Source organism: Phycodurus eques, chromosome 15, assembly GCF_024500275.1.
Source record: "Phycodurus eques isolate BA_2022a chromosome 15, UOR_Pequ_1.1, whole genome shotgun sequence".
Classification (NCBI taxonomy): Eukaryota; Metazoa; Chordata; class Actinopteri; order Syngnathiformes; family Syngnathidae; genus Phycodurus; species Phycodurus eques.
This window is the reverse complement of record NC_084539.1, coordinates 15,725,522-15,737,888: the sequence shown is the minus strand read 5'-3', so window position 1 is coordinate 15,737,888 and position 12,367 is coordinate 15,725,522. Positions and strand designations below refer to the sequence as shown.

At 39.7% G+C, this 12,367-nt stretch overlaps 1 protein-coding gene across 1 annotated transcript in view; it reads right to left on the bottom strand.

The window, feature by feature from the left end:
* The window catches only part of LOC133413771 (matrix metalloproteinase-17-like), a 53,193-nt gene that overhangs the window by 19,301 nt on the left and 21,525 nt on the right, over positions 1-12,367 (bottom strand). Inside the window, exons 2-4 of the mRNA XM_061698541.1 lie at positions 10,922-11,054; positions 10,693-10,828; positions 5,152-5,438 (exon numbers count right to left, since the gene is read on the bottom strand). Of these exons, the coding sequence (XP_061554525.1) occupies positions 5,152-5,438; positions 10,693-10,828; positions 10,922-11,054 (556 nt within the window). The remainder of the gene's footprint in view (positions 1-5,151; positions 5,439-10,692; positions 10,829-10,921; positions 11,055-12,367) is intronic.

The window sequence follows — 12,367 nt, the reverse complement described above, 5'->3', positions numbered from 1 at the left end:
CTGGACTCTTGTGGCATTTTGTGTCAGATATTATTGAAAAATCAATTGGATCTTGTTTTCTCAGATGAAAGCTGATAGTGGGACCTCGACGAATGCAAGTCAACTGGAGCCAAATGTTTGCGCCAATAAAAACATGATAATAACTTATTGATAAACCCTGCAACTGCGGCACTTTTTCAAAATATCATCTTTGGAGCATCTTTTCTTATTAGTCCATGCTGGAGTTCACTCATTTGAAGAAGGCGGTGGTGAAAGCGAAGTGTTAAATGAATAAAGTCATATGGACACCTCTGACCCCTTTCCTCGACAGATCAGTACACTAATTACTTTAACCCCCATTTGTGCAGCTGGTGAGGATGTCCCCCATTGCTACTTGCACTCATTAAGACACACTGCTTGCTTGTCCTGCCACGACTGCACCCTGGTGGGAGATCTACAGTAATGGGCCAGATTGAGCTGCAAGTCTTGTAACATATGGCTCAGGGCCATGACAGCACATAGGTTTTGAGGCTTTGAACAATTGATGTGAGGCAAAATGTTCATGAATACTTTGACAGGAAGAGTGTTTTAGCAGATAAATATATAATGAAGCAGCTCACTGTTAAAGCCGCTCACACATTTAAAAATGAAAAACAAATGATCCTTAATACAAAATCCTTGAAATGCTGGTGAGGTTTAAGCTAGCACAGCAATTTCCTGGCTTCCATAGAGGCAATAATGTTTGGTTCATTTTGGTATGGTATGCGTTTTATTGTATTCCCAATGTGAAGCGTCCAAAATTAGCTATTTTTTTCAGTACCCCTTTTTTTGGAACGCTGGTAGCAGTGCTACCACTTATACTGAGTAATACACGGTGCTATCCAGTGATTGGTCATGAGAGAATTGCCTTCTGTGTAACAATAAAAAGTATTACATGGGAAGAAAACAAAAATAAAATTAGTCTAATTAAAAATAATCCATTAATTGGGCCAAATCACATCAAATTAAGAACTATAGTGTTTCCATTTGCTTCGAATGAGCAGATCCAACATGAAGCCATCCATGCTGGAAATCCACAATAACCAGAAAAAAAGCAGGACAAGAACAAACAAAGAGGAAATAACGAGAATTCTTTGTATCACTGCACAACACTGACCTTGGATAGAATATGACGCATGGCACACATACTTTCGCAACATAGCTACACCTTAAAGGACTATTTTCCCCTCTATGTCTCTCAACATAGACACATTCACACAACAAACTGATTACTTTGGTTTCATCCTGAGTTTATCTTGGGGAAGGATCACTGGCCTAAATGTGTCCAGAATACAAAGTCTTGGGAGAGAAATGTGACAAAAGCAGGATAAACCACTCAGTAAAATCCTGCCCAAGAGCCACTGGCAGTGAGGTTGTTCACATACAGTAGCTGATTTTGTGCAGCTGGCATGGGATCAATTCGTTCTCAATGCCCAGTGAATTGAATTGATAAGGATGCACAGTACATCGTGAAACTACTCTTTGCAAAATGCACAGAGGCAATACGTGAGGAAATAACAAGCACATAGCAAGCTCCTGGAAGGAGAAACGCTTTACTCAGAATAAAAAGGAGGGAGTAAGTAAAATAGTAAGAGCTTCACGACATACTGTATCAAACTGTCGCCCCCCCCCCACATCTTTAAGCTACAGGAACTTTTCTGAATTTGATAGAATACACAGCACAGCACAAAGCATTCGCTCTTGGATTTTGCAGCCGTTCACAGAATAATGGATAGAAAACAAGAGCCTTGATGCGCACAGATTGAGACTAGCAAATAAATTGGATGCGTTCAGACGTATTGTCGAGCAACGCATGCACAATGTACGCAACAAAAAGGATATGTCATAATCATTGTCAGAATCCCAATCCATTTTCCGGTGATGGTGTTACAAAGCAGACATTTAGTAAGTGATAGGGTTCTTTCATACTGGCCAGATAATTATCAAAGTCGTCAACTTCTGCCAAAATGTTATTAGTGCCACTTCACTCAATACTCCATACACCAAACCTTCCTGTTTACCTTCAGTCCTTTTCACAGACAACATCAACTTTTATGATACAAACAAGTTCATATTGCTGAATAAATGCTTTCCAATACTATAAGAGTAAATACGGGATAACTAATGTACATTTATTCTAACAATGGAAACACACATGGTTCAGGTAGGAAGTCTCTCGAAGTAATGTTAGGCTCTTAGTACTGTCAAAGTGTCCTCAAAGCTAGACACTGAACTTCCATTTGCGGCTGATGCTACTTCTTTAACAACTCAGCGACACTATGAAGACATTGGTTTCTGCCAGGAAAGGTGACTCAATTTGATGTTTGACTCAAGAACATTAGATGACAGTTTCCTGCAGGTTTTGTCTTCATTATGAGCACCCTCCATCCTTGGGTTAGCAACTCCCTCTGAGTTAGCTGTTTTAATGCTGGCACAAACCTTGCAGCTTCACACACCAGATGTTTTGTTTGGTGAAAGTATTTACTTCACAAATCCATCAGGATAGAGCAAACAGGCAAATAAAAAAATAAATAAAAAAAAAACCTGGAAGATGATTTTGGAAATGTTCTGTTTGTCATATTCATAGCGATCCAATCAGACAACACACAAAAAAATTTGCTGCTTTGCTAGGATGTAACCATAAATACTTTGGAAGCATACAAAAATGTTCTGAGTTCCAAGCGTCGAGATAACATGCTGTGTTTTCCAGGACTGACCAGAAATTGGCAGGCTCGTTTGCATTTAGAGGCGCAGAGCATCATGTCCTTATTACAAATCAGCAGCTCTCTCTTAGCGGGCAATCTTGGATGAAACACGATTGGCTTGATATAATAACTCTTAATATTCAAATATTATTACTTGAAACAAAACACCTTGATGACTTATTCTTCAGTTGTTTGGAAGCTATCATCCACTTTACAATGCTCATATCCCTTTTTCTCTTGCATGTAGTATTGCAGTAGGGGATATGTTAGGAGGGTAGAATGGATCTGGAATTAATATTTGGTCTTCGCACAGGGCTGTGCGCTACCCTTGTGGTCACACTTTTAATGTAGTTCTTTGGTCCGGAATCATTTTACATTACACAATTGGCATTCAGAATGGTATTTTTCTAACAAAAGTCGAACAGTAAAATGTTTTTTCTTCTGTTTGCACGTCAACATTTGTGAAGTATTGTGTGGCAAAACTCAAGATTCCCAAAACAATGCTGCTGCTTTCCAAGTCTTTTACACTTATTGGATTTCTGTTTATATGGTGGCTGTGTTTTTACGGAGGTTTTTACCACCTGGGACATCGCAGAGCATTATGACAAGACAATATAATTGGTAATATTGTCCATTTAATTATGTTACAATATGTTTAAACTTGTGGAAGGACAACAAGATATATTTTTATGCAGGCTTAAGTTTCATGACATTGTTGCAGTATCCATCCATTTTCTACACTTCTCATTAGGGTTGCGTGTTAGAGTCTTCAATTAGCCTAAAATGCATGCATTTGGAATGTGGGAGGAAGTCGAGGTGCCCGAATCCACCGTGCTGTGTTGCTGCAGTATATCAAGTGGAACTGTAAACTTTAACTGTTACACATGCACTCCCAAAAAATACCAAGGCCAATTTCTGGCTAGTTTAAAAACACAATGTTTTTGAGCTCAAGAAGTAAACTTTGACGTCCTGCTTTTAGAGATATATAACGGTTCTTATTTCTGCTGCCTCTCCTTCCATCATTAATCAGCAGTGATGGGAGGACAATGGCAACGAGAAAGGTCACATTGAAGTTCATTCTTTCAGATTAAAGGGACACTAAAAACAGCACATTGAGAGAAAAGCAAAATTAATGGTTAAGCTGTCATTAGTGTGACTGTGCTGAGACATCACCACATGACAATCAGTCATGGCGATTACAGTAGATCACTCCATCACCTCTTTTCATCTGGATGAGTGGACTCATAATGCAGCTTCATTTTTCTTCTTTTGCAAAAAGTCTCCTGACAGGAAAAGGAGGAACATTGTAAATGACAAGTGAAGTTATTTTCACAAAAGAAAACACTTCCTCTGCCACTAACAATATTGTTTTAAACCACTTTGGCAAAGCTTCTGAAATTCTGCCTCTGTGCATGAGAATGTAAAAATGCTCAAAATTCAGCAGGAGTACAGCAGCTTTTCAAAAGAAGAGATATTGTAGCGTGAGTCTTGGACAGGGACACAAGAGACCATTCCAAGTTCGACTTTAAAACGCATGTGCTTTCCAGATAGGACCACAATTAGGCAGGCAGGCTTCCATTTAGGCAAGCTTAGCATCATGTCCTCACTCCACCAAATGAGCACATATCAAGGGCAATCTTGGATGAAGCAAGGTTTGGCTTGATCAATCAAGACAAAAGCTCAGAACAGAACCACACCACATTTGTGTCAAGCCAAATATAACCTGTTTTTTTAAATCATAGTACAGACACTGTGATTATAAACACTGGAATGACTACAGTAATAACGTGGCATTTGCTCAGCGGTACATGATAATTGTCCTCCTAAACAAATTCAAAATGTAATTGTATGTTTCTGTTGAAATGGTCTAAAATACTCATTTCTTATATCCTCAAATGGTGGCTTCTGCTCTGATAGACAACACACCTCAGTGAATAAATAAATAAATGATTAACATGAATACATCAAAACTACACACAAAGATACATATGCCATGCAGCTAAGAATGAAAGCCACTTCAAATTGTTAAACTATCATGGAAACCAGCACAGACACAACGACACAAATTTCCAAGAGCTATTGAGAGTTAATTTGCAGTATATAATGTTATTACAATTTGTGTCCTCAGTACACGGCATCTGCCTTTGTTCATAATTTAATGTGTATTCAGTTATCTATTATGTACTATATTCTCAAGTGATTTAGAATAGGATAAGACATTTTTTATAAGTGTAGTACGAGTACCACTGGTTGTACCTCTGCCTCGTTTTTTATGAACACTCAGGCCTCCAGTACTCCACTACAGTATTTTGATGTTGGTCATGATGGGGGTACTTGGAGGACTAAGAATCTTTTGAGGTGGTGATTTTGAGAACCACTGGATTAAGTTAAAGACACCCTGCCCACCAACGACCTCTTCCACGCTCACCTGGTGACCTGAAGGTCCAAGCCTCGTCGTCATCGAAGTGCGTATCTCCAGCGGTGAACCTCTCTCCAGGGAAAAAAGCGTGGGCCACGGCGCCCCCTGGCCCGTCAAAGGGATATCCGTCATCGTGGTCGGCCTTAGCGAAGTCGATCTGAATGTCGGCGTCACGTCCTGCCACCTCGTGGAAGTTAAGTGGTGCAATGTCACTCCAGACCTTCAGGGCGTAGTGCATGAGGGCTCGAACGGTGTCCCTGCCCAGTAAGGCTGAGTCCTTTGGGAACGTCCTCACTCTGAGACAAGAGAGGAGAACATATTAAAGGGGGACATGTTATAGAAAAAAATTATTTGTACGGAATTCTCTAGAGTGCCTGTCCACCCACCTAGTGGACAACTGAACAAGTAAATCTTTAGTTTTCTGCCTATTTCTTAACGTGTGTCTGTGAGTGAGCCGTTCTAGATTATGCAAATTCATTACATAATAACCACCAACACATGTACATGACTTGGCAGCTAGGTTCCAAGACCTGCATTGCCACTGGGAAGCAGAATTATATCAAAGCCAAAAGGTAAGCAGAGCTGCAGTGTGAGCACAAATCAGGATTAGCCGACAGTATTACCAGCATTAGCTTCTGATAACTGGCACATTCTCAAATGTCAGGGGTGGGAATTCTGTGCGGATATGTCTGCTTGAATGCACAACATCTGCACACTAATTCACAAAGTGTAATTTGGTGGCTTGGTGATAAAGTGCTGCCTTTACAAGTGAAAACACAGTTGAATCCGCATGAGTGCTCGCAATACGATAAAGAATATGAATAAATTAGCCAGTGGCTGTTCATTTGCAGCCTGCGCATGAATGGGTGAACATCTCCTGCTTATTTGGGAGTCTCAGGATCTCCCGAAGTCTCAAATAATGCCACAAAGTAACTAGATTTGCTGCTAGTCGCATTTTTTTATTTGTATTTTTTTTTTTTAAATTAGCCACTAGAGGGATTGGAAAAGTCACTAAATATGGTGAACCTATCCCCCATGATTTGCAGAAACCCCCACTTATTCACTGTATTTTTTTCCTTGATCCCTCGCTTATGTGCTGTTGTTTTTTTGGGGGTTGGGGGAAATTAAATGAGTGTCAATTCTCAGATTTTCATTATTTGCTATCCCCCCAAACAGTGGGGGTCTACTGTATTGCGACAAAATTGGCAAATCTGAGTGGCCCCCTAGTCACATTAGCTCCACCCCCACTTATCATGTTAATGAAAACTATATTCATATTGTGTCATATTTCCATCAAAATAAAATAAAAAAAACAGTGCTTGCAAAGCTTAATTGAAAGTACAGTAGGCTAATGTATGAATTTAGATACGGTGTAATAAGTGTAAGAATTGCATATAAATCAACATTTGACCTAACAGACATGATGACCAGGTCTTCACACCATTTTCCTTGCTGTAAACAGTGGTCAAATAAATAAATGCACTTCAAAATCTGACGGACAGACAGCTGATTTGTTTTCCCCCAACCTCATTACTTTCTTCACGCAATTTCCACCTTCATTTTTCCACAGGATGGGGGGCCGGCCTAGAGTTTGTACATCAACAGTTGGCACACGCATTCACGTCTACCATAAATTATGCTTGTAATGTTTCAAATGAAGAGAGGCTGAGTGAAAGAGGAGACTACTGGGAAGTAGCCTTCAGTTCCTTCCCATGGCTGTGCAGCTCCACAGATGCACGAGATGACATCACAAATGCTAAGTAGGCTACATGAACGCCACACACCCACAAACACACATTATTGACCTATTCTGTGGAGACGTACACTAATTACCCTCCTTATTTGAAATGAAGCATCTCCTCGAGTGCCCGCGACAGCAAGGACACACCCTCTCGTGACACTCACAGAGCCACTCCGCACTCAAACTCGCACATTTGAAACTATTCCGCTGACAGAGATGCGGTCCCATGCTGTGTGTTACTAAAGAGTCAGCACATTAATGTCACACACTCACACACAGAGCCACGAGACTTGTCATTCAGGCTGAAGATGAAGGTCTCGAAATTAAAAGACTCAGCGTGCATCTTCCTCCTTGTCACGTCTCTCCCTCTTCTTTGCTTCTCACTCTTTCCCGTTTCCTTGCACATCACCGCTATTAGTCACCAACAGAGACGGATATGCGAGACATTAAGAAGTTAGTTTTTGTTTTGGTTCCACTAAGCAAGTTCCCAGAATGAAAGTTTCTGGGAAAGTTTTTTCAAAGTTTTCCCTTCCTCGCGCTTCTGTCTTTTTCTGCGTGATGTGCACTCACTCAAGGCCGACAATGAGGCGCTCTAAAGCGGCTATACCAGCGGACTATCCAAAGGGAAGATGCATTTTCGTGGTGTAGGCATCGCGAGCTAGCAAAGTGCTTCTTGCAACTGCACTAGATAACCCCTGATGCGAACGAAGGCGCTCAGGTTTTTAGTGGGGGAGCCGAGGCCACATTTTAGCCCCCCGCCCCCCCCAAAAAAAATCTGTAAAATTTAACTGGTAAACAGTTTAACGCCATAGTAATCTACAATCTGAGTACTGTATAGTTCTGAGTCTTTATATGTTTTCAGCAATTATCTTCAAATTTGCATAATGTAGCAGGTGGCACAGACAAGAAAAACAACTTTTTAATTTAAGAAACAGTCATGTTATTTATGAAATATGCAAGAAACTGAGGACACTTATTAGCCGGGCGCTCTGGAGAACCAACAAGCACGCGGCTTTCATTAAGACTCGGAAATTGTATTACTTTGAATGAATTTGCACTTCATTGCATCTGGAATGGGCTGAATCTTTTTCTACTTTCATGCATCCGCTCTCATATAAACAACAATTTTCCCTGACTTTTCTACACCTGCTTCACAATGTGCCAGTAACGTGATAATGGCGGGCGGGGTTCTCGGATGCGGATTTGTAAAGCAATATGCAATTAAGTGACTCATGCTGAGGTTGATATTGTTACTCCCAATTACACACATGGCTAAATGTCTCCTTAAATGAAAATACAGCAGGTCTAGAGGATGCAATGACTTCTAAGAGAGAGAGAGTAAATATTCTTCTTATACAAAAAAATGACACAGTCCAAGATAATGACCACATTAATACTCCATAATATGCATTTAACTATTGCACAGGTTCCAAAGGGAAGCAAGTGATGTCCGCATGCTTTGGTGGGCCTGGTCATTACTGCAAGCAGTTTCACGTTATTATCTCAAATAGTCACAGGGTTGCATAGACAGCATACTAGCGGTCCCTTTGGATACAGCTGTGCCGTTTCTTGACAGTCACTAACAGCTGTGAGCTATGGCTATAATTAGCATGATGACGGACCCCTGCTGCTGACTTATGACTGTGGTTATCCTTCCCTCATTAGCAACTACTTTTGACTTTCAATCAGGTCTCACTTCTTTTAAAACTGTCCTTGCCTCAGCGGCTTTAACTGTTATTAATGAGGTAAACACAGTGATATCACTGTGGACCTACAGCCCCATCTGTGTATTCTCATAATCTTGCGCGAATGTAAGATAAACACCACTCATTTGCTTCATTAGGAAGATGTACGCGGGACTAAGGAGATAGATGAGCACATGCAGTCAGATTTGGGCTACGAATCGTGGTCCAGGTGTAGGGGTGGGTTCCAATGCCCCGCATGTTCTAGATGCCCGTCAGTGCCGAAACTTTTGATTCAAATGAAGCTTTGATTTTTGATTCAAATTAAGCTCTGCAGAGAGGGATAACTGAACTGAATTTGGGATGTTATAAATCTGAAACATGCAGGGGACAGTTTAACAGATGCAAAGGGAGAATAATCAGTTTTTGGTGCGTCTTCACGCTCTCATTCAGCTGACTACATAACAGTCTAGAATTTTTTTAAACAAAGTTTGGCCAGAAAAGAAGCCTAATGCAGAACTGAAGTAAATTGGCAACAAGTCATCCATTTATCTAATAAACCCATTCATCCATTTGCTTTAACCGTTTATCACGTTCAGAGTCACAGGGAGCAGGAACCTATTACAGCTGTGTTGAAACAAAAGGCAGACTGCACCTTGCACCAGTCATCAGTCAATCACAAGGAATATTTGGGTCATTTTTTCATATAATGTAAACAATCACGGTGAAGACATGGCCCACTGAATTTTCTTTTGAAAATCAATTAGTTTTACTGATATAAGTATTTGAATTACTGGCAGTTGTTATCCATCAAAACGTCATAATTGTTTTCAAGAAAAAATATATTCTAAAGTAATATTTTTCAAACTTTTAATGCCAAAATGTATTTTACCGTTAAGGGTGGGAAAGAAAGTTTAATGATTTGTTACAATATGTTTTCTGAAGATGGTAACTATTACATTTTTTTTACAACCTCTTAATATGCTTTTTTTTTTCATGAAACCAAACACAAATGCATCTTAATATCTTCATAGTTCCCCTTTTTGGTTCTTTTGCAAACGATCCTCCTTTGTCTCTAAGCTGTCTTTACCGTTATGTTGTTGCAATACACCAGAGGGATCTGTGAGTTGAATTGTCAGGATAAGGCAGCCACTTTGCATCCAGACAATAGCAGAAAGCAACATACATCATGTTATTTCTGAGATATGTATGATTATTTATGTATTTGTGAACGTGTCGCAACTATTGCATGTCCTTACCGTCATTATGAGGGTATAAAGACAAGAGTGTAATGGTTTAGTAAGTAGTCAGCATAATTTTTGCACTTGTATCTGCTGAGTTTCAAGGGTAACATATGTAACTTGTGCAACTCACACAATTTTTATGAAGCCGTTTATGTCTATTCCATTATGCACTTTTGTCTTCACTATTATAAAAAGAAGTGTATTTCAGTGGGGGACCACCATTTGCTCTGTAAATAAGGACCGTCTTTACTATGAATGCCCACAATTTTAAATTAATAATAACTTTGGAAAATAAACTAAGTGTGTCTTTTTCAACATGGGAGACCATTACCCATATAAAACCAAGGCAGCATTAAAAAAAAAATGTAAAAAGCTACATTAGATTTTTTTTGTCGTTATTGTTATCGATCAAATTATATGAAAATGACCCATATAGAGACAGACAATCATTCATTCTCAGATCCACACCGTCACTAAGTGGGAACTGAACCCACGCTGCTTGCATAAAGTCGATTGAACCGCTGCCTCAACAGAGACACCATACAATTGAAAACCATCTATCCCTCCATCTCCCTACCCATGCAACCATAAGCCTAGAATCCTCCGATAATTGTATGCGGTCCCACACAATTTAAAAAGCACCAGAGCTTTGAAAATAAAACGAAACCATTTATGTTTAGTCATTTCATTACTGTTGTATTAGTACAAACATGGACTGATAAGGAAGCACTGCAGTTTGACAGGTGGTGGTTGTGAAAAAGAGGCAATTGTGAAACGTGGTTGTACATGCAGATGAAGCAGAGGGCCATTTTTACTAACCGTTGCTACAGTAGTGGGTATACTTCAGGCTGATGAACAGTCTTTAGTGTTTATTGTTTCTTACCTCCAGGATAAATGCCGCTTTTTCCATTTGTTGGGAGGACTCGGACTACGTTTTCTGCGGCCCACTGTCACTTCACTTTCAGACACATCTGGCAGAGAACATCTGGGTGTTTTCATTAGACCCAATGTAGCTTGATCTGTAAAGAAAAGTTGATTGTGTGACAGATTTTATGATAATTGAAGTTCATTTTTACAGGTAGTTTATGGGATATGAATAAAAAAAAACTTACCAAAAACTCCAGTCTCCTTGAGGCCTCCAAACTTCTGCATGGCTTTAATGGCCTTGGTCAAGGCCTCCTTGGTCTGAAGTTGGCCTGTAACTGGGTCAGGGGGTGGAAGGTAACCAAACTTGCTCAGCCAGTCCTGAAGGCAAAAAAATAAGATTCAGTCATTCTCTGGATCTGAGAGCCTTCAGATATTGTTTAACACCTGACCTGAGCACATTATGACATATTCATTTAAAAATCCACTCAACTATTGATGATCCTTTATATGTACAGTATACTGTATGTACCTAAAGGTGCTCAACAGGTTCCAATCGTAAGGTCAGCAACAGTTTCCAATGATTTGCTTGTAAATCCCCCGCTCTGCTAAATGCCCATTAATGACACCTACATAACCTTGTAAAGAGAATGTCACTGGCTACCAATTTGCATTAAACATTCAACTTTCCGGATCCAGAAAAACAATTAATTAAAGAATGCATAATTTCTTTTTGGGAGTTATCATCCTTGATAACATATATGAGGGATTAAAATAAGTAACAATAATTACTAGCCCTGCCAAAATACAGGACTAGTTATTAGAATATAAACAGCAAATGACCACTCAAGCACACTCACAAATACCCCTTGCGGAGGCAAAGATAATATGTCTTCTACACTTTAAAGCACTTCACTTTGTTGCGACTTTCAGCTTTTCCCATCAGGGGTGGACAGAGCAACATCTTAAAATGGCTAGCCTTGAGAGAGGACCGATTCTTTTGTCTGAAAGATGACATATTCTACAGGAAGTGGTTGTACACCATTGAAGACGCACTTGTTAAACAAACCTAAATTAAAAAGAGATGGATCGCAATCAGGAACGTCACAGTGTAATCAGTCACAAATGCACTCTCTCTCCCTGGTAATACAAGCTGACATACTCGCAATTGATCATCAATTTGCCTCCAAATAAAGGGGAAAGTGACTTAGTGAGATGACACTTAAGAGAAACTAGCATTTCTCACAAACCTATTCCAGAGGTGCCTTGATTTATGATTCATTCGGTGATCACGCTAGTCACCCAAAACACTTGTATCTCAGATTATCTTTTCCCATTGAAGTGAATGCAAATAAAAGGAATACTGTCCATATCCTCAAAAGTCCTGATCTTTGATTGAATGAGACCAGACCAGAGTGCACAAGTGAGTGAAGGGAGACCCTGTATGTGTTATTGGACAGCGCAGACACGTGTTCTTTTTTTTTTTTTTTTTTTAGCATTCCTCAACATTCCCAGTCTTTAGTTGGCCCTTCCCAGCTTTTTTGGAACGTGTTGCAGACATCAAATTCAAAATGAGAGAATATTTGCCAAAAAAATAAATAAAAAGTACAACATTCATCAATTTGATCATTAAATATCTTGCCTTTGTAGTGTATTCAGTTGAAATTGAAATTGCATTGAAAATGCAAACCATG